The sequence below is a fragment of the Scophthalmus maximus genome, chromosome 6 (assembly GCF_022379125.1).
Source record: "Scophthalmus maximus strain ysfricsl-2021 chromosome 6, ASM2237912v1, whole genome shotgun sequence".
In the NCBI taxonomy this organism is placed as follows: Eukaryota; Metazoa; Chordata; class Actinopteri; order Pleuronectiformes; family Scophthalmidae; genus Scophthalmus; species Scophthalmus maximus.
Genome location: NC_061520.1, coordinates 24,782,491 through 24,806,009, shown reverse-complemented (window position 1 = coordinate 24,806,009; position 23,519 = coordinate 24,782,491). Strand labels below are relative to the sequence as shown.

At 44.3% G+C, this 23,519-nt stretch overlaps 1 protein-coding gene across 1 annotated transcript in view; it reads right to left on the bottom strand.

Moving 5' to 3' along the window:
- LOC118309866 (receptor-type tyrosine-protein phosphatase gamma-like) overlaps positions 1 to 23,519 on the bottom strand; it is a 330,931-nt gene that overhangs the window by 66,193 nt on the left and 241,219 nt on the right. The window contains exons 5-6 of the mRNA XM_035632434.2: positions 20,496 to 20,591; positions 8,182 to 8,248 (exon numbers count right to left, since the gene is read on the bottom strand). Of these exons, the coding sequence (XP_035488327.1) occupies positions 8,182 to 8,248; positions 20,496 to 20,591 (163 nt within the window). The remainder of the gene's footprint in view (positions 1 to 8,181; positions 8,249 to 20,495; positions 20,592 to 23,519) is intronic.

Here is a 23,519-nt window from a genome sequence, read left to right as displayed (position 1 = left end):
TTGCTCCGGACAGACGTCGCCGCCGATATGAAACACAATCGCGCTCTCTAATGAAACGAAGACTGAGGCTTCGAGCCAGAACCTCCTGTTTATTCTTGAAATGATTCTTTTAGAGTGATAACAGCTTGGACCCCACGGATGCGGCTGTCCTTGAGCTCCCCCTGACCTGTGAGCAGATGTTCTTTACAGTGTGTTTTCATGGAGGACATTAGCAGCACTCGGAGCAAGATGACGCGTCTACAAATTTGGGTATTTTCACTTTTCTCTGAGTTGGGCCAATCATCTGCATCCGTAGGTTCTCATGTGTTACAAATGGATGATCAAGGGCAGATGAGAAATGGAAAGAAACTGAGTGTAGACAATGTGTGGACATAATAAAGCAAAATAAAAAATTGCCGTGCATATTGAGTTGTCGTGCATATTGACTAGCATTTACAGTGGTCAGTAGATCTCTTCATGCCTCCACGCCAGATTTGACAGCAGTAAAAAAAATGAACCTGACAGAAATGATGACAATGATCATACTGTACGTGCAAAAACAAGTTCTGAAGCCAGCGTTATATCTCCGCACACAAAAGGAGTAAATGCCCCCCGACTGCACACTTCAAACTGCTTCACAGCGAGACAAAAGACAATAGATTCGCTTTAGATGTAAAATGCCGTGTTATTGCTTTATTACACAAGAGCTGAATGAAAAATGACCACAGGGAAACAGGATTAAAACTGGTAAAAATATATATATGTATATATTTCATGCGGCCTTTAACTATGCAGGAACAGATGCTGGAGTCTTCAAAAAACTATAGTTTGTTCAGAATTTGAAAGCGTCTCCTGAGCATTGTCTCTCAAAAAAAAAACACGCATGCACAAACAAAAAACTAAAACAAAAGAAAGATCAAATTGGTCGCCATAACGAGAGTGAAAGTGTGAAGTCTCTCCAGCAACCACTGACGAGGGTGAAGCCATCGGGTTAGAATTCTCTTCCTGGTGATCATCAGATTTTTGTCATGCAAATACGTGAGCAAAAGAACCGCCTGCTCACGCATCCTGAGGACGGGGATCGACTTCGGCATTGCGGTGGTGTTTCATCCAACGTTTTCAGGCTCTTGAGTGGCTAGAGGTTCCGGGGTGTCGACGGCCGGCCCGGTGCCAAGGGGTGGCTCCGTCAGAGGCGAACGTTCGATCCATCCATTGTTTTAGCGTAATATGTTTCCTGCCTTTCCAGGTAACCACTTGTGGACTAGTCCAGCAAGTTCAGCAATTCGTACAAATTCTCCAATCGTAGAAAGTACACGGAAATGGAAAGGATGATGGCGGGAAGGGAAGTGTGAGAGCTGTCAGAGGACAGCAGGAGGAAGTGAACCGTGGCCAAAGGAAAAAAAAAAACAGGTTTTGAGTTAAAAAGAAGAAGGGGAGGAAGAGGAGAAGGAGGTGGCATTCCATCTCTGTTCCAATGGAAACATGCGAGGAAGGAGGATGACAGCAGTGGAAGCACGGTGCGGGGCGACTGTGTATGATTGTCTGCGACACGGGGCAGCTGCCTGCAGCGGGGCAGGTCACTCGACAGGCGGAGGGGGAAGATGCACTGTCTTTATCGGTGACCTATGGAACTCCCCGTCCCCGCTCTCCCCTCCTCTTCCTCTTCACCCCTTCCAGTGACAAGGCCTGTCTCACCGACGCCAAGTTCAGGGACACATTTTCAGCTCCGTCGAATCCATGCGACAGAGCGAGCCGGGGAGGGAGGACGAGTTGGAGATGGACAGGGGGGTGTTGATGGAGATGGGCTGCGGGTTGGTGGGTTGTACTTGGGGAATGGGAAGTGATGACACGGGTCTTTTTCATGATTTACACATCCGAATCTGTACTCTCAAACATGGAACACACCTTTTGGCACATCTCGCTCCAAACACACGGCTCAGGAAACAACTGCACGTATATGGGGGAGAAAAATGAATCTATCCCTTCGTAAACGCTTAACGCCACATGCAAGGAATCGGCGTTTGAAAGAGGAAGAAGGCGACGCTTCGGTGTGGCGAGGTGGATTGTGTGACAGTGTCGCAGCAGCGACGGTGCAGAAGGGCCCAGGGAAGTCTCACATTCGTCGGAACAGCATGGGGCCGTTATCACACGGCGAGTATTTTAAGCCCTCAGCCTCTGGCGAGGCGTCAGAACAGCTGTCCATTCATTTAATCGTTCCTTAGTGTCCCCAGTCAGGCCTTAATATTTCATTCCACAGCGAGGGGAAAGGCACACACACACTCAGCACAAAGTCACATTTTGGGAAGCGCCCAAGGACTCGATGGGTGTGCGTGACTGCACTCGGTGCCAGCATTGATCTTAAAACGGAGCCGTGGCCGCGTTGTCTTGATCCGGTCTGTGGCAGCGATCAGACGAACTTTAATGCTGTTGTGACAAAAAACCTTTAGAGAGCCGCACATCATGTGATGCCTGCAAAGCGGCACCTTCATTTGGTCATTGTGTTGCGAGGATTTCTTTGCTTTTGGTTGTTCAGCGCCTCTCTCTGTCACTGTCGCAGAACAGATTCATATGAGACCTATCGGCCTCAGGAGGTAGAGCCGGTCGTCCGCCTAACCTTTGATCCGAGCTTCCCCCAGTCCGCATGCCGATGTGTCCTCGGGCAAGACACTTTACCCCGGATCGCCTCTGGCGGCTCTTCAGGCAGTGTATGAATGTGATGGGGGGAAAAAGTGCGGGAAACAGCAGCGCTGTGTGAATGGTTGAATGGGACTTTGAGTCTTATATGACCAGAAAAGCGCTATATCAATATGGTCCATGTACCTCACCACCTCCCACTCTCATTAAAGTGTGGATAAATTAAAATGCCTGAAAGTGGGGAAAAAATTGTTAAAGGGATAGTTCAGTGATTTTGAAGTGGGGTTGTAAGAGTTACTTATGCATAGTTGATATGTTTCCTTATGGAGATGGTGATCGGCGATGTCATTTTATGGAGTTTGGAGGAGAAGTGGATGTAGCGAAAGTCCCACTGTTGCAGAGGGGACCTCCGAAAACGGCCAGTTTGCCGCCAGACAGACAATTATTTTTGCACTTTTGTTCAAGCGTACTTCGGCCATGTAGTACTACGCCAACTCGCACCGGTGCCACTCCGTAAATCAGCCGTTTGACTCAGAGCTACCGCGGCTGATTCAGGAGAAAATGAGAAAACTACATGTCATTCACTGTGGACGCAAGAGGATACCTTTATGAACCAGAAGAGTGAAACGCTGCTGCTCTGCACCGGCGTGAGTTGGCGTAGTAATTCATGGCCGAAGTGCGCCGGAATTTGTCTGTGCTTCAATGTAATAGGATTTGACTGAAAACCGGCCTGAGTCATGTGAGTCAAAGCAAGAGGCTGGTTCGGTTGAGGGCCGACTGGCCTCACGTCTTTCACGCACTGCTGTAAACGGTTCATTTCCAGCGGCCGAGAATGAGCAGCAAGTGTCAGAATGAATTCGATGTTTGTTTGCCTCCGGGTTACCATCAGCGTCATTAAGCATCTACAATGGGAGAGTGTAAATACGCAACCGCTCACGACCGCCGCTTCATTTACTCTTGAACTCCCGGACAGAGCTGCTGCGTGAGGACGGCAGCTCCTTCAGAGGGTCGGCGACCCTTCACAGAAGCAGACACACACAATTCATTTCGGCGTCCTGGACAATTTGAAGGGACAAAAAGAAGCGGCGACTCATTTATCTGCACTGCAGTCAGATTGCTTCATTTGCACACCAAATGAGGTTTTGGCTTTTATGCACTGATGAGAACTTTGTATTTTGCAGTGATGAGTGGATTTTTACTGCAAAAACCCGCAGCTAATGACTCCCTCTCCAGTCTTATCAACAGATGGCAAACGTGGGGATTTATAGTGGGTATTTATTCGGAACTTTATGTCATGTTTTATGGTTTTGTTTTTTTGTTGTTGTTGTTTTTAAATGTGTTTCGCTATTATGAATTAATTTGAGTGGATTATGGACATGAATTATGTTCCTCGTGAGATTCCATTAAACGTTTTAAAGTTAACGAGAATAATTGGTTGTAAGAAACTAGTTTCTCTGTATGCGTGGAGATAGTGTCTCCTCTTATACACAGTGATGCGTGTGCCTGTACAGTTGGATTTCATTCCAAGAACAACCCAAGGAAGTCAGAGGATTATTTCTTGTTCATTATGATTCTGTGGTGGGATGAATGAGACTATGGCAGGCTGCCACGACTGTGTAATTGATGGGAAACACCGGAGTGACGTCATTAATCATATGAAAAACGTCATTTATCATATGAAAAAAGAAAAAAGTTAGCATTGCCTGATTGTGGTATGAACCGAATGTGCATGGTATGTATAGGCCCTTTCATGATGTCTTTTGTTAGTGGACCCTGTGTTTCACTTAAAGAAAATGTTGACATTGGTTGGCTCACTTTAAGTGGAATAAAATGTATTAAACCTTAAGGTGTGTTCACACCGGACGCGTTGTGACACAAGGTAGATTACATACAAAGTCAATGCAAAGACGCGAATAGCGGCACGAATGGTGCGATGTGCGCGATGCGAGTCAGGCAAAATTCGCGGGCCGTCAATCGCTCGAGTTGAAATATTTGAACTCGGGCGACATATTCGCGTGACGCCATAGCCAATGAGCGTTGAGATCCTCCCTCCGTCACAGTCGCCATACGCCCTGTCATTGTATCAGGAATGGAGGATGTGTGAACGCACAATTGGGGCGTGTGTTAAGTGGAGCTAGGACTGGGAGGCAATAAACTCGTCGTTGAGGTCGTCCACCAACCAGCAGGGAAGAAGTAGATGTTCACAGAAATAACAGAAAAGATAAACCCATTACAGCTGGGGTTCAGGAACATATATATATATATATGAAAAATGTATTAGTATTAGTATTTTTTCAAGGATCTCTTTATAAATAATTCAATGATCTGATTTGATGCCTTCATTTAATAAAAGATAAAATTTCATTCATGTAAGCTCAAAGCTTGTCCTCTTCCTCCAACTGCCCTTTGGCAGACGGTCGAGGCCGGGCGTGATCTCAAAGGGCCGAAAATCAAGACTATATGATACAATTCAACACATTATTCCCACAACAGACGCCTGGGAACAAGACTTTACCCAAACACCACCCAGGATCTCTTAATCAGTCAAATTTACTCCTCGCCCACTCACATCCGCCTCCGGTTGCGGCGGTTACTCGGCGTCTCAAAATTTCACTTAAGCGAAGTCGTCAGAAGTGTTCTCGGTCTCGGGTGAGAGCTGTCCTAGATTTCCCGCTAATCACCAGGGACCACATGTGCTGTTCATGTAACTCATTCCAACAATTTTCTTCACATTTGAAGTGTGCCTGTACAGTACATTTTTCGACAGAACAATAGTCCCTAACTCTATATATCTTGCGATATTTGTCCCTTTACCAGTCAAATGCTGTGGCATTTACCTCACAGACGCTTAATGCTAATTCGATGGAAGGCGACCTGGCACCACCCTCTTTTATTTAATGGAACAAAGAAGTTATGAGGGGATCCACGTTGAACGGGTGGCTTAAAAGATAAAGAAGAACCTGCTTATGTGGGAACCTATCCCTCCCCCGCAGGTTGATGTCAAATTCCGTGCATGAGTTGATGCTCTCACCTGGTTTTTTTCTATTTATTGAGTGTGAACAACTTTGATAAACTTCCTGCGCTCCTGTTCTCCCCAAAAATTGTTAATAATGCCATAACTGATATCAAATATGTTGTCCTGTTGAGTAGAAAAAAATGAAAACTAAAGAGAAGAGTCTTCATCTTAGTCAGACACTTGTTATGGTGGATGTAGGAACTGGACCCAAATGCAGAGGTGTCCACGGGTGTGGGCCCTGATTGGCCATTCATTTTTGAAAGGGCATATACGGCTCACGGTGGTTCCCCCCATCGAGGTGCCTTTGTTTTCTTTTTCTGCAGGAGTTTGAAGAAGATACAGTCTGGGTTTGTTTCAACCGTGGGGGAGGAAGATGAGGAACACCATGGGGTGCTCGGGTGTAAGGCCTCTTATTCATCCTCTACACAAGACTTGGGGAACATGGATTATCGGTCAACATATCTGTCCTTCAGACTTTCTGGTGCGGTGTGTTGCTTCTTCTGTGAGGATACCCAAGTGTTGGAAGCTTGGATGGAAATGTTCTGTCTGTCTCAGAACAGATGCCTCATCCCACTCGTAAAGAACGATATCATGTAACACCCCCCGACGTATTTCATATTTAATTATTTTCTGTATCTCAACAGCTACAGGTCAGATTGTGGTGAACATTTGGCACCGACATCGATGTTCATCAACTCAAATGGATTTGATTTGAGATGTATCTACTGTAACGTGGTTTGTAATACAAATAATACAATTATTACCATGGATGTGCTGACGGGTGAGGAAGGGAGATTTTGTATTGGATCCCGAATGAGACAGGAAGCCAGTAGAGTGAGTGAAGGACGGGCGCGACGTGGTCATATTCTCCTATTTCCTCATCAGGATCCTAGCGGCGCTGTTTTGGACGTACTGAAGCTTTTGGAAGGCTCTTGCGCGGAGTCCCGATGTGGAGAGCGTTGCAGCGGCCTTGAGGAGACAAAAGTTTTTTCGGCATCTGACATACAAATGTTCCTGAGGTGACAGAAGGAGGTCCTGCACAAATTTAATATGGGCGTCAAATGTAGGATGAGGTTAGTTGATGCTGCACAAACGGGTGAGACCCTCGGTTGATCGGGACCTCGACACCGCTGCTCCGCTCCACGATCACGACTGCGCCGACTCAAACACCTGTCCGACGCCTGTGAGTATTCCAGATGTGTTGGTATGAGCTACTTTACTGTGATGATGGTGATCACTGCAGTGGTGATGAGGACATCTCCGGATAATATAGCGTACAGAATTTCCTCTCGTCCTCCTCCTCCTCGCTGCTGCCCCCTTCGTCTTCCCCGTCATCCCGGCGCATCATTATCAGTCTTTGCGTCTTCCTGCAGAACCCCGCGCAGACAATGGGCTCCTCTCTTCGGCCGCCGAGAGCCTTTCACGTGTCCGCTATGTAAATCGGGCCCGGCTCCTTCGTGCCGGGCCGATTCCACAGGGATGGCACGGAGCCACTCGCTGGCGCGGCCAGTCAGAGGTCATTTGTTCCCGGCGCGGTTTCATGTAAAATGCAGCAAGGCATGAGGCACAAAGGCAGCGGAGTCGGACCTGCGGTGCACGTCCGCCAGACGAGCCCGGCAACGGGAGAAGGGAGCGCTGTGAAAAATTTAACCACCCGCTGCTCGGTGGAGTAGCACTGGTGGAGACGGAGAAAATTAACCGACCGCCCTCCCTGTGGGAGGGATGGGAGTGTGGCCTTGATTGAACTGGAGTGGTCTTTGTGTTGGATGAATTATGGAGGCAGAGGAGCTTTTTTTTCTTCCAAGACAGCTGAGCCGGAGATAAAGAGCAAGTATCACGCCGTGTTTTTTTATTTCTTTTTCATATCAAAGTTTTATTTGTGTACGCCGAAGCTCTCCAAATTCACTCGCTCTGTAGTTGCGAGCCGAGCGGGGTCCTTTGGGGCGGGCAGACAGAACATTGCTTTAGGATAAATGTTTTGATCATGACAGGGATGAACTTGTGGGCTGGTGTGCGTGAGACAACTGTTTTTGAACGGAGGGCATACAGTGCGAACAGAAAGAAAACATGTAAAACCCTCCAATTTGTTAAGGGAAGAAAAAGAAGAAACAACACTGAATCATCCCAGAAGTCCTAATTTACTGTGTGAAAATACAGTATGTGAGGCACCAAATAATGAGCAGTGGAACTCTGCAATTAAAGTTTGATACACAGCAAAATACATCAGATGATCGTCCCATGATCGGTTTTCATTTGCATTTTCCACCGTCATGGAGAGGAGTAAAAAAAAAAATCAAATCAACATTACACACTGAGCACTGTTGAGAGACAGAAATGATATATGTTTGTCTAGAGATCAGAAGAGCAGGGAGACATGTAAAATATGCATGCAGCCATATGAGTGAATAGTATCTCTAATGATTTTTTGAACAAACTAAGAGATTATATTTAATTGTGCTGCTCGTACATTTACTGCTTGTACATCAACGAGTCAGAGAGAATCGTAGCACTGTGTGTGTGTGTGTGTGTGTGTGTGCGCGCGCGCCACTCACCATGATGGACCACACCCTTCAGGCCATGGATTATGGGGTCGACGGCAGGATTGTCCTTCCCCCCCACCTGAGGAACACAAAGAGAAAGACATCTGCGGTGAGCTACGGTGTTCGTCACAGAGCCGTAGTATCCATGGAAAACATCGCCGCGTACATTAAAGGATTATTCATATTATTATGAAGAACTCCCAGGAAGACGGCCAACAAGGCTACATGTCACCGTTGTTGGGATTAGTAACTGTAATGTAATCTCTGCATCTGACGCTGCTCATTACACAGAAGTAATCGCATTACTGTTACGCCTCCCTGGCCGATACTGACTCTCCAGTTTGAACCCACACGCTGCGTCAGTGACTCAGTTCCCCGCCAGGACCTGAAGTGTCTTCTTATCCAAGCTCATGTAATGCACACATCTATTTGTGATCACAGTGAAGCATCTTACGATATATGTTTCGATCCACCTTTGGAAAACAATATAGAGAGAAAAAAACAGATTGACGCTCAATGAGGAGAAAGAGATGGGGGCAAAGTGTGCGTGTGTGTGTGTGTGTGTGGGGGGGGTGTTAGTAAAAAGGCACAGCAGAGATACTGAGAAAACACATGCGGCGTAATGAGGAGAAACAATCAGCGGCAATCGACAGACTCTGAGAGGCTCCGAGAGTGAGCGATGCCATAGCAACGCAAATGCTCTTCCTGGCGTTCAATTGGAGCACCATTGTTGTCATGGAAGCCGGAAGAGAAAAAGAAAAAAAAAAGTGTGAATATAAAAATAAATAAATACATAAATAAATGGCTAAAAAACTAATGCCTTCCAAACTGACCCCCGAGTCTGATCAGCCTCCGCGGTTAAGCATCTGCTGAACTGCGCGGCAACAAAACGACAAGTTTCTGTTGCTGAAGTGTGAGACACTACAAAAAAGTACAATCCCCCATTGGTGGATTCTTTAGGATACTACACATTCACTGATAGTGACTGTGAGGGGGGAGGGGGCTCAGGCGTGACCTCCAGCTGGTCAAAGAGCCTAGAGAAGCGTCCGGAGAGGAGAGACACAGGAGAAGAGCAGTGTCGCATGGCATTTCAGTTGAAGCATGTTTTGAGTTGTGTTCTTAATAAAGAGCTACCGGGGAGCGCCTGTTGTTCTGGCGTGTGTTGGGCGACCCGGGGTGGCAAGGATGTTTGCCACAGTGCCATTACATTGCCATCAACAAAAATGCCAAAGAGTTATCTCCACACTCTGTGGAATGGCACCATGTGGGTGGCCCATATGAGTTTTTACCGCATGATCAATGTACACGGCAGCTTAAATAACATAGTCATTTCTTCATGGCTTAACTTCATGGCTTAACTCTGAGCCAACATGGTTCATCATTCAAGCTCAAATGTGAATGAAAAACATTTTTTTCTAAGGGTCTTGTCGCGTAATAATAAGGGGTTATCTAAAGTCTGTTTGTAACTTGATTGTGTGAAAATTTGCAAATGAGATTTGAACTCTACAGGGACGGCACACACAGTGAGACTGGGGGAAACAGCAAGAGGCATCTGCAGGTTACTGCCTCCTTAAATATGCCGTCAGTGCGAGCCGCAGGAATCGTCAAGTGAGGTTTTAATCATGCCTGAACTTTCGCAGGCCTTACCTACTGAAGGACTGCACTCCACATCCACAGACGTTCTTGCGGGTCCCGTGAAACGCTCTCTACAATAACATGCATTTGACCTTATCCAGATTCATCAACCAATCTAAGACCGTCTTTGTCTGAGGCCGCCTGTTCCGACTGTGACTCCGGAGGCTGGTGTCTCACGCCACAGGCGGGAAAACAAGTGGAACGAATTGAACCGCTAGGAAAAGCTAGGAGACCGTGTGACAAATGAGGAGTGCATGTCAGGTGGCACGCCATTGGAAAACAATTGTCTTTGTGGGCGGCTGTGGCTCAGGAGGTAGAGAGGGTCGCCCACTAACCAGAAATTCAGTAATGTAATCCCTGCTTTCCGCAGTCGGTTTGCCAAAGTGTCCTTGGGCGAGACACTTGTGTGTGGATTTGACAGAAAGAGTGCAGTACATGGCAACACGGTGTGAAAGTGCTGTATAAATACGCCGCCCTAACCTTTGACCCACATATTAAAAAGAAGTCGTTCAATCATGTTTCCTCCTGTTAAACAATTACCTCAAACATCAAACCAATGCTCTCACCTGACCTGGAAAAACTGACCCACACCCTCGACCTCTCCCGCCTGGACCACTGCAACTCCCTCCTCTCTGCTGTCAATCAAGAATCCCTGAGCTCCGAAAACCGTACTGTTCGTTGGAATGCTGATTTTAATTGTCTGTAATTTGTATGTCTTTGTGAAGGCACTTTGTGAAGCTGCTACTGAAAGGTGCTAAATAGATACAATTAATTGATATCATTATTATCATTATTATTATTATTAATAATAATATAAATACAGTCCAATCTCTGTGTGAGCACCCCCTAATGGACAACATGGGCTTGTTCAGCTGATGAAGCAGGCGAAACATTCAATTATTGGATTTAACTCAAACTTAATTGTGGTAATGTTAGACACAGTTTTGACTTAGCAGAAGTTCACAACTGGGACTGCAATAAGGAGCTTGTTTTTTCGGTGCAAAGGCGAGACAGAAAGTGGGTGAGGTGTGTGTGTGTGTGTGTGTGTGTGTGTGTGTAAAAGGAAAAGAGATTAAGAGAAATAAAGGCAGCCATGGAGACTGAGAGAAAATGACAGAGGGACAGAGAGGAGGAGAGGAACGAAAGGAGGACAGAGGGAATTAGCGTTTCATTATTAATGTTTGTCTCTGAAAGCCCACAGGCTCGTCCCCAGAGATCCTCAGCCACCAGGCCTCACTTCGCAATGTCCTACTCTCTCTCCCTTTTCCCTCTTTAAATCCTGCATCCTTCGTTCTTTCTCTTCATTTGTTCTCACAGCTCGAGCTCCCTCTTTCTCTCCAGGGACAGAGAACTGCAGTGACAGATCAGGAAAAAAAGAAAGAGGGGAAAAAACAGCACAATGTGACATGTCCTCATATTTCTCTCTCATCGCCTATCCCTTCCTCCCACTGTCATCCATTCAAGATCCGCCTTTCTCTCGACTTCCTTCACCTCCTTCTGCGCCGCACAGAGACTCACTTGCGCACTTACTCCTCTGGGCAACGGCAGCACTAACCGCTGATGAATCAATGGCATAACAGATGTGATGGTTGGACGTCTTTCAAACAAGACACATTGAAGTGCAGTTACTAATTATATGACCACTTTGTCAGTAGGTGGTGGAATTGGATTTGGCCCTGGTAAAATTCTGAATTTAGCCAAAAGGATAATGTTTGTAAGAGCAGGTCTTTTGCTGCATTTTACAAAGAGTGTATTGGATTAAAATCGCTTACTGCCCCTTTAAGTAGAGTGATGGCCATTTCATGTAAAAATACATACATCAGAATTCTGGGCCTTGTGGTCATTTCTGTATAGACGAAATGAAGCCATGCACTCTGATCATATTTAATTTGAAGTGATAGAAAAGAAGGAGAAAAAAAAAAATATATATATATAATACCTAGTGATAGGTGTAGTGGATAACGCTGTTGGCTCACAGCAAGAAGGTTCTAGGTTCAAATCCCAGTTCTAACTGACCAGGGCCTTTCTGTGTGGAGTTTGCATGTTCTCGTGACTCGGTTCTCTCCGGGTTCTCCTGGTTCCTCCCCCGCGACCATTAATGGATAAAGCAGTATAGATAATGGATGGATGGATAGATGGAGATATTAAAGTAAGATTTAAGGGAATCGGGCCTTCCAGGCATTGCTAGGTGCCGGTTTAGGGAGACAGACCTTCTAGGACTAGCACTAGTGCTTCTGGTCATAAATCTGAGTTCTGGTTATGCTTGGATGTCTACACAGGAGGTGTTTCAAACACTCTCATCTGTATCTGCAGAACATTCTGTCTTTAAGTCATCCAGCCATCTGCACAAGCTAAAGACCCAGAGCGTCTTTGTCTGTTTCCTTTGTGTTAAAAGTAACGGTGGATTTAAAATGGAATCCAGCTTCTGGTCATTCCCGGTGCTGATTCAGAACAGATGAGGTCAGTCCTCCTTAGACAAGGTAGGGACTGTGAAGTGGTGACTCCGAGTGTGACATCACATCGAATACAAATCTCTGTCTTTGATAAGTTGGTTGACGACTCATTCATTGTGTGAGACATAATGTTACTTTTTACGCTTTTGGTTTATCGGCTTTTACATAACCAGACTGTCCAAATAACGACCAGAACGACCATCGTCATATATAGGCCTTGGAGCAGGATGAAGTGGTATGGAATCTTCACATCATGTCTTTTTTAACGCTGTGCTTACTCTTGCTAAGGAACCTCGTCTTTGACACTGCTACCACCAAAAAGGAAGAATCACTTCAAATGAACCTCACTGTTTTCTAGGAAAGAAATATAACCAAGATTGAATATGCTGTCAATCACATAATCTAGTCTTATGTAGTGACAATCAGAATTCCCTTTACCAAATCTTCACTTCAGTATCTTACAACAAACTTTTTATATTACTTTAACCATCACTCTTTTCACTGACACCGTCCACCATGAGTAACAATCTTCTTTCATTATTTCACATGCAATTCATTGCAACCGGGATTCTCTACGTTAAAGCAAGAAGGGTTCACTGACGGGAATAAAGCAACAAGTCCTCATAAGTGAATGACAAAATACGTTGTTTGTCCATCCTTTATGAAATGGCACACGGCAGCGTCCTAAACAAAGCTTCAAAACGGCAGTTCGCAGACCAATGGGTGTCGTCAGGGTGGGTTGCCACTTGGTAGAAACACTTCTGCCTTTGGATTTGCTTGGACGACAAATCTTAAAACACAATTTCATTTCGAGGAACACAGAGCCCTTAAGGTGCCCAAACCTGCTTATTTGAAGCTTTTGGTGAAATGCCCCCCCTTAGTAAATTGGCTTTTGCTCTTGATCTGACTCCTGCATGGAACGTGCTGGAAAGCATACTTGCTAACCCTCCCGATTTTCCCGGGAGACTCACGATTTTCACTACCCTCTCCCGTTTTCCCCCCGGGGTCAAAATTCTCCCGCATTCCTGACAAGATTTCACACCTTTCCCCACTTTCGTTTTCACACCCTGTTCTGCGGAAAAGCGCTACATCCATGTCCGCGCCGGGAGTGGGCAGCAAGGATGCAAGCTGCCGTTAAATCCCTGAGTAGAAGAAGGAGACGAGGAAGAAGACGTGACGAGTTAGGGAGAAACCGCGGTGAAGTTAGTTTTAAGTTGGATATTCGACGGATATTCACTCCCGTCCCAGTCGCCTATCCAACTTAAAACTAACTTCACAGCGGTCAGGGAGAAATAGAGAAGAATAGAGAAAAATATACATGCAAATGTGTTTATTTATGGAAAGCGGAGTTTCCGTTTGTAGCCGACTGGCCCAGACCATTTTTTCCCTCAAGGACTTTGCTACAGGCTACAAGGCTTAGCACTTTTAACTACAATAAGCATTAAATTATGAAATAATGTTATCCAACATATAAATGTTGTTGAAATGTATTAATTTCCTTTTTTTAATTTTCATTCTTTTGAAGTGGCCAGAGTTTGGGAAACAATGTCTTTAAAGCTCAAACCCCCGCTTTGGTTTTGGAAATCTCCCTATGTTCTAAGTCTCAAGGTTCGCAAGTATGCTGGACAGAGATCAACAAAATGACTTGCTCCACATGTTTCACAATCTTTTTTGATGGTATCAATGCCATGAGGATGAGGCTGATTTAAAATGTGTTTAGATGTATTGTCTTCGTTCCTTGTCATTGTCTAAATAAGTCATTTTTTTGTCAGCACACGAGAAACATTTCCCTTTATTCTCTTTGTTTGTTCTCCTCCCTCCCCCTTCCTCTCACTTTGTAGTATTAAATGAGTTGTGGATGCTTCAGAATCATGTGAAAAGAGACTCAGCATCATTCTTGTGTTAACTTAAGGAGCAAATAATAAAAAAAAGTATGTGTTTCATATGATTCACATGGCAGATGAGCCTTGCTTTTTGCATGTCTCTGCTTCTAGTTGAGAGCGAGGCGAACGGCGGAGGCACGCGGCGCCGTAAATAAGCAAATAAAAAGGGCAATGATTGCTGTTTACAGCCGCCATCTATTTCAGTCAGGGGCTGCGCTGCAGAGCAGCGGTGGGTCATACAAGCGTGATTCCCAAGCTCAGTCGAGATGATGGGGCCAATTTGCCCTGTAACTCGAGTGTGATGATTTAATTAATACATGACACTGACGCAACTGTGTAGCTGCTGCGGATGCACACTGACGGGCTGGGGAGGGAGGGGCCCATGGAAGGAGAAATACTCGGGGAAGAAAGAAAACAGGACTGCGTTAGCACAACGTCATTATATATTGAACTTTTGGTCATTTTACTATTGATGAAAATTACATTGCAGCATAGTTTTCAATGATAGCGATAGAATGACTTTAACAATTAGTATTATTGTTTAATTGACCCCATCCTAACGCGTAGACGCTGTCGATCTGTGAAACTGGATCCACTATTTCTTTCCACATGAAGGGAATTACAAGAATACGGTTCAACCTTTGGCTGAGAAGGATTTAGATAATATGTGTATAGAAAATATTAAGTTGAAAAGGCAATAACATGGCCTTAAAGAATGTGGGTTAACTAAACATTGTTTGAATAATTGGCTAGGATTAGACTGTGCGTATTTCAACGAACGTACACTGGGATGGAAAATTAGTATAATCCATGTCAGGAATAGTTAAATAATGAAAATGGCATTAAAGGGAAATAAGAAGAAGTTCAGTCAGCAGGAGTTAAGTTATGGACTTAAGCAGATATGCATCAATGTTAAAATGAAAATCACTTTTTAAAAAAACTCGCAACAGGTCTAGGTGAAGTCTCTGTTACTGATATGGATGAAATAATACGTGCCATAACCGGCGATGTTGAAGAGACATATGTTCTGCTGCTGCTGGAGCAGTTCACCTTCGTTTATTGAAATATTTTACAATTTGCAGATGAAATTATTTGACGTGCCTTCTGTGGCGTGTAGAGCTGACTGTGCTTCACCACGGCACGAGTGCACATATGACGCTTGTTTTACGATGCTTCTGTCTCGTCTGCGGGTTGACGAGAGATGTCCTGCGCTAATTTGAGTGAAGTTTGAAGAAATTATGTGAAAATAGTTTGCACGGCGACAATAAACAACTGACATGTCGCGTGAAAACGTTTAACAGGTACATTAATACATGTAGCGTTGTATTATAATTCAAATTGCAGAATTAAACAGAATAATGTCAACGTAATGAGGTGAAATTGATATATTTTCATGTTCATAAAATTTAGTTCATATACTTATAATTGCTTCAAAGTGATGAAAAGGGGAGAAACTTGGTTTGATTCACAGCAGACCAATTCACTTGCTCATGCGACGGGTCTGGACCACTTGTTTATACTGTGTGCGTATTTGAAAGAAATCTCAAAATACGAGAAAAATGGGGGAATGCGGGACATTCTCCTAAATCACCCCCAAAAAACAATCTTTCTCCAAAATCGCCTACTGCCCCTTTAATGCTGGTGGGATTCCCATTGACGTGTCAATGAAAAGACGTGTTCCACACTTGTTCAATTGCCTTGAAGAGGTTTGGTAATGAGTTCACACCGTAAGAAAACTTCACAAGGTTGAACAACTCGTCTTCCTCTTCTGAAAGTTATACCACGGGTACGTCTTTTAAGGCTTCTGTCAAGGATGGTGTGTTTTGAAGGCTCCAGCTACAGCCTTCTTCACACAGGACGGATTATGAGGAATTCCATACCTGCCATTAAAGCTGACGAACAGCAACTAGCCTTCAGTTTCACTGGATCAATCTGGTGTGAAGTCTTATTTAACCTTTTATATTAGTGCGCATAAACGGATGAATGGCTCTTGCTGTACGAACGTACAGCTGAAGCAGAAGACACGGTGTGTGGTACAGTCCATTTACCATGGGATGAATAAAAAACTACAATCACAATCATTGACTGTAACACATGAGAACGTAATAGCAAAATTACACTGACCTGAAATGTAATTTGTTGAGACCAGCGGTTCAATGTCAGCTCGCGTTTGAGCACGGAAACACAGAACACACAACTGGCGCTCGTGGATGTGAGAGTGGTGAGATGGACGGCCGGGGTCACAGGAAGAATGTCTGGAAGCTGCAGACGAAATCAGATCTGGGGATACGCCAACTGCTGGCCTGTATTGAGTCGCTATACCTCAACATAATCCACTTTCCTCGATGAAGGCGAGATATCATCATCATCAAAAATGTGCAAGTAGAATTAAATTAGAAAAATAATGAAGCACCAAGGACTGTTTTTTCTTTTTTAAGTCACGTAGTCACATTGGATGGCTGCACATTTCTCTTTCTGCATGCCCCGGACTAACTTCTGGGTGACTGCGCATCGGCAGCTCAACAGTGCTAAAACCTGGCGCTCACTGCTCCCATGGCTGCGTGTGCTCAGCCAATGACGTGAAGTGGAAATAACATGGCACCAGCAAAAAGTTTGGCTACCGCTGGCCTGGTGGAGGTAGATGAAAGAAAAAAAGTCTGATGGCACACACACTTATGAATGTTGCAGCCAGTATGAAAAAAGAATCCTGATAAAATGATAGAATTAATTAATTCCTTTATCCCCTTTAGCATAAATCAATTGTCTGTTTGAAAAATAGAAATACAAGGTCACTCTTTCAAGGTCAACATGGACTTAAAGGTCACTGAAGTAAGACTACTAAATATGAATTGGCTGAGAATGTAAACTTTAAAGGTGCTACATGAGTAGTTAAAGACGCTGTATTTGCTTATATCAAGAAATGCACCCTAACCCAAAATCCAGTTGTGTAATGAAAATTTGTGATGAAAACGGCAGGAAAACAGTCGCTCAAACTGCCTCACTGTCTCTGTGGAGCGCGGTGATGTTTAAACTCTTCAGTCCGGGAGGAGAGCTTCTCTCTCAGCAGGACTCATCACCGTCAACACGGTGAGCAGGCCCAGGGGACACGCACACACACGCACTTGAGGAGGAAACTATTATACTCCTGAACATTAAAACAGAGACTTAAACCTCAAACAGGCCTTTGAATTTGCGGGGACGGGCAACAGAAGGGGGGAAGGGTCTTTAACTGGTCCTCACAAAGATTCCAGACGAAGACACACACACACACACAAACAAACAGTGTTGCCAAAGACCAATTGAAGCATGTGAGCTGGGCAGGGGAGTGAGTGGTGGCATCTGTGTGAATAAAGAAAAATGCACTTGTGAGGCCGACACCCACACGCTCCTCTTTTGCATGGGAACAAGGGCGCGCGAGCGCCAAGCCCGCGGAGATGATCCGCCTGCGAGAGAGCCAACTCATTGAGGGCGCGGGTTCAATCGGTCTTTCAAGTTGTGGGCTGCAACGGCTCAACATCATCAGCTTCAGAGCAGAAGTGTTCGTATCGCCACGCCAAGGGAGGAGGATGTAAAGTGATCCAAAAGAGTAGATAGAGTGTTGTCCCATGCTGGAGGACAACAGGATTAACCTGTCATCCATCTGGATACTTTTCAGCTGGCCGCCATTTTACCTGCCATACTGCTTACTCTTTTTTGCTTCTTTCCTCGATTATACATGCTCCTCCAGAAGATTATTTCCTTGTTTTGGGACGAACCTATGCTCTAATGCTTAATACAAAAAACCCCGCACAAAGTTCTCAAATGTACATTTTGTGATTCGCGACAAACAACTAAACCAGACGATCGGATGACTTGACCATTAGCCTGTGTATGGTTGTAGTCTTATGCCGGCCTTACACCTGACCACTTTCAAGCGATTTCACTGTCATAGACACAATTTCCATTGTCGGTATAAAGTCATGAGAGTTTTGCTCGAGCTGAGGCGCGCTCCCGTCATCTGGATCGTTTGGTGTAAGGTGGTGATCCGAGCTGTTTCAAGTCGGTCTTTTTCTCGTCTTGACGTTCCGATAAAATCAACCAGACTGGAAGCAGAAAAGCGTGTAGGGGTCGGGGAATACATGCTGCAACATCGCATGGAGACTCCGATGAAGCCTCGAACGCCACGGTTTCGAGACTACCCGGGTGCGTGAACGGGGACAGAGCAACCAGGTAGTTTCGAAACCGCGGCGTTCGAGGCTTCACCGGAGTCTCCGTGCGATGTTGCAGCATGTATTCCCGTCGTCTCCACATTCTGCGGCATCCTCTCTTTTTCTTGTTGGTTGGTATTTTCTGTACAGACCATTGCACACACACATTAGGACACTTAGTGGCTAAAAGCTGCTGGTGGCAAGACCGCGACTAAAAACTCTGCGACTAATGACAAATTGTCTTTAGATGTGAGAGGGCGTCAGACTGAAGTCTTTTAAAAGTCTTTTCAGTGTCTTCTCAAAGTCGTCTAGTGTATGGGAGGCATTAAGTGTGTTTTGACATCAATAAAAAGTTTACATTTCCAAAGAGTACGGTTGAGGTGAGATTCATTTCATTCCTTCTCTGTCCCTCTCATGATTTAATAGTGTGGGAACACAGTCGTGTGTGCCAAAATCTGGTGGGACACATTCATTTGCCCTCTCGGATTTCCAGTCTTTGCGATGCCACCGTTCCGGAGCCGAGGCAGCTTTTCATTTCTAATCACTAATAAACACGGAATGAGTTCAATGCAGCGGCCGAGATAAGCAGCACTGGATTGTGCCGTGTTCAGACATTGTATCACTCAAGTTACTCGCAAAATATCTCATAATCTGTTTGACTGTTCATTCTACTGGTCCCCATGAACTTCATGACCTTTCCTCCAGGGTATGTATATAACGTCAGTAAATATTTTCCTGAGGAGCTCATGGTCTCAATCGCCAGTTTCAAGTCTTCATCAGTAGAGCGTGATGTTCATTTTGTAAATTGTGGTCTCATTTAGAGTAAAATAGACAAAAGAAGCACCATAGGGTGGCTACAGCGTGATTGACAGCTGGTACTGTCCAATCGGTGCATGGTTGCAGGTGTCGGACCCACCTCCAATCCTACATAAAATGCGCTGGTCAAGATGCGAAACCCGAGGCTTCAAAATGGAGCGGCCACTTGGAAACAGCATCATTTTGGCGAAATGAGAAATCCCAGAGAGCAAAGATGGAAGAAAGAGATATCTTTATGATTCAGTTGAGTGTAAAAGCTTTTTACATGCATCTCTGTCTGTACAACACTCAGACAGAGCCTGGACGCGAGGGAGGGAAAGATATATATATATACACATACAGAGCAAGAGAGACTGAACTCAGAGGAGGAAATATTAACTGGGGGTTAATGGTCCAAGTAAAAGCCACTTAGGTAATCGATGGCCTCAAATGAACTTTTTATTCGTGCCAATTGAGAGTGATGGAGCCTATACGAGGATCCCAGTCCACCCACAGCTCCGCTTAACAGGCCAGGGGAAAGGAGAGCAGACTGTTATCTTGATCTACAGGTTTTACAGCTAACACGGTCACAGCACCCCAACACCGACAAATCAGACTTTTTTTTACCAAATTGTGCATCACAAATGGAACCGACTTGCTGAGAGAGAGAGCGTTTTAATGAAGTGAAATGCTAATAAACGTTAGGTTCAACAGTTTGGATTTGAAAAGTTTACCAGACTGATGAACACGGCTTTACTTTTAGCCAATCTTCAATATTTTGTTCCAGTTAATTCCAAAAAGTTGACTTGCCTGACCAAAGAAACAAAAAAGGACCTTGATAACCACCATGCAGCCACATGGGTCAGTTGATCAATGTGTTGTGTTGAGTGAAACCCAGAGGACTCGTGAATCCCAGTTCGCAAGACACTCGACCAAAAATTGCCAGTGTATGAATGTGGCAGAAAATGTGCAGCGTTTATGTGACTGTGACTACTGTCACGCATTTTGAGTGGTCTATAGGTCTTAAAGGAAAATATATATACATATATTAATACAGTCCATTTACTATTTACCATTCCATCTGACAAACTCTGAGTGAATTTGGTTTTAAAACAGCCTAAAAGCAAAGACTCCACGAGGCCTGAAGCTCCATTTTCATGTAGGATAAGATAATTTACAGATACTCTTTGTTTTGCTGGGGGGGTGTTGTGTGTACAATCTATGACACAGTGATGAGCAGAAAATGACAGAAGTTTAATTTCAAGTCCCATATTTCATAAGGAAAGACTGGAAAGAACCTGGAAGAACGTCTTCCTCACATTCTCACACGAGTGCTCACACACACGCAGACGTACAAAATAGAAGGTTCTCACCTGAAAGAACACGGCCATGCCTGCGATGATCCTCTTCTCCCTGAGCGCTGCGCCGAGGCTGTCGAAGTCATCCGAGTTGTACATGTAGATCTGCATCTGTGAGAGACAGTAATGCTCAGTTCAGCCGGGGGACGTGAACAATGTTGCACCTTCCCCAAATTTAATGACATCTTTCAAACCTATTGTGCTATTGAGGACAAATCTGCTCTCTCACAATTAACTGCAACTCTTAGTGTACACACGTCCTAACTGTAAAATACAGTGGGAATGTGTAGAAAGATATTATGTACATGCATGGATACTGTATTATATGATGGTAAAACAGAAAAATCACTTTTCAGTGTTTGTGCACATAAATGTGTGTATCTGTGGAGCCTGCCGGTCCACAAACTGTGAAAAAATACCACCTTGTTGTTTTTTTATGAGCTGGCTGAACCCTACAGCCTTGATCTGAACAACCTGTTCAGATTTCTCTCCCACTGTGATGTTATAGTTGGACTCTTTTGGGGTAACCCCGTCTGCAATCTGAGAATCTCCACTTTTCTGGTGAAGTGGCGCAACATTTCCTGCACATTCTGAAGTTGGGTTGACCAACCTCACAACAGACAGGGCCATCTGGCCAATCAGAGCAGACTGGGGTTTATCGGGAGGTGGAGCTAAATCAAATCTAGGTGTTTTAGACAGAGAGTGAAAAGAGGAGCTGCAGGAATGGGCAGTGCGAGAAGACTGATGCCTTTTCTGAACATTAGAGCATGTAAACCTTTTCAAGTGGTAACACAAATTACAAGTAGGAATCTAAATATGAGCATAACATGTCACCTTTAAATCTTATTTTTTTTATTTTCACTGGCATCATCAATATTTAAAGGAAAAAACAAGCAGCATATGTGGCACGTTAGCTATACTGGACAGATGTTATGGTGTGTGGCATAATATCACACCTTAGACACCTTAGCCCCTAATAGTACACATGAGAACGTTACGTGTTCTCATGTGCTCCTTCATATGAGGAAGTAAAGCTCAGTTTTAATACGATTTAAAACTGATAAACATGCCCAACATGAAAAAAGACACATTACCATTTTTTATGGGATATTTCTAAGAGTTATGTGGACTAAACTGACTCCAGGCTTCAGCTACCTGAGGGATGACTCAGCAGGAAAATCTGCAAGTCACTGCTTATTTTGTGTTTGCATATCAGTGGTAATGAAGACTGTAATTCAGAGGTCATACAGATTCATATGCGACCGGTGATGCAGCTGTAAAATGGTCTGTGAGCCCCGTTACCCATCAAATCACATGCATATATGAAAACTAAACAGTTGTGTTTGTTATATATTGTATACTGGTATTCTAGGTACTGGTTCTCTACAACCAGTGGTTACCATTAAATATGTTGGAGACAATCCTGTGCTCACTAAAGGAGGGATGGCAGCTGAAAACAAACCAGGCTGGAGATGCAACATCTTTGTTCAACATTTGATGATTCACAAAGAAAAGTAAGCTGAGGCTTATACAATGTTCTTCGGGCGAGATATGACTTTACCTAACGTTAGCTACAGGCTCGTGGTTTGATAAACATGAAGTATTGTAGACATTGTATTTCCTTTTTAAAATTGAAAAAAATAAAATAATAATAATAATTCTGCAGCACTTATTAATAAGTCGTCAAGTTCCCCCAGAACTCAGTTTACTTGTTTAAAAACTAAAATAAAACCTGGTCTGGTTTTTAGAAAAAGATTTGAGAATAGCCAAACAATGGATTTGTCTCACCTCTGCATTATCACATATTTGGAGCGCCTGTGAATATTTCCGGCAACAGGACACTGGATGTGCGACTGCCTTTAAAATAAACAACTGCTGTGACAGGTTTTGAAAACAATGAAACTCTGTGGCAGACAGGAATAAGATATGTCAGGCTGTGGATACACACATACAGTATATATCCCAGTCTGCTACAATATTGTGAAAGGTGGTTGTCATGCCAGGCACAGGAAATTGTGAAACACATTCTTGTGCCTGTATCTATGCGCGTGTACACAGAATCTGTGCTCATAATCACATGTCTTTACATTATTTGTCGAGAACACGTTCCTGCCAATAGCAGTTCCGGGAGCTATTTTCTTTGCCAAGATCAACACTGTCAATATCACCCATGTAGCATTTTCTCCGCTCGCTAATCCTCGCATAAAGAGCCCCGTGCGTTCCGTTTTTGATCTATTTGTGGAGTAAACAGTTCTCAAGCAGCCTGATGTATGGTCTTTTTGGTGAATTCATAGCAGGGACGACTTGACTGGGACAACACATTCTCCCAGACTGGTATTAATTAAAATCAAAGTGTTCCGTTTTTCAGAACGTTCAGATTTATTTTTGTGCGGCCTTCTCCAAACTTTTCACTGCTGCTCCCTTTCAGGCAGCCAATCGGATGGGGCAAGACTCATCGTCCTGGTAGCAAAGAAGAAGGAGGTGAAGCTTGTTTGGGGCCATCTCTTTCTCCTGAGCTCTATTACATGTCCGACCCAGACTATCACAGCAGTGACAGAAAAGCCCATTCGTGGCAGCAGATCGGCCGGACTCTGAATGCCGTTGATGAGTGTTGTGCTTTTCTGTACATACAGTACAGTGTGAGGGCAGGCATCCTCCAGTTGGTGCTCATGAAGAAAACGATGTCAGACAAATAAGGAAGTAATAAGAAAGCAAAAGGGTCAATGTTTCATGCGCACTCTGAGATTAAACAACTCATGGGATATTTAAAAAAGCCCCTGTGGTCGCAAGTAAAAATCTTTATAGATATGTATTTGCCAAAACAGTATTTTGCAAAACGTCTACGAAGATTAGAAAAAAGTGAGATTTTAGGAGCCACCATCTAGAGGTCTGCTGATGAGTACTGTTACGTTTGTAGCTGGCACCTGATTTGTGAACAGGGACACATCATTGCTAACAGACAAAATGCAAATTTAGAACTTCTTTATACCTTAAATCTGCTCCATGCTTCTTCACAAGTTAAAATAAAACCAGATTTTT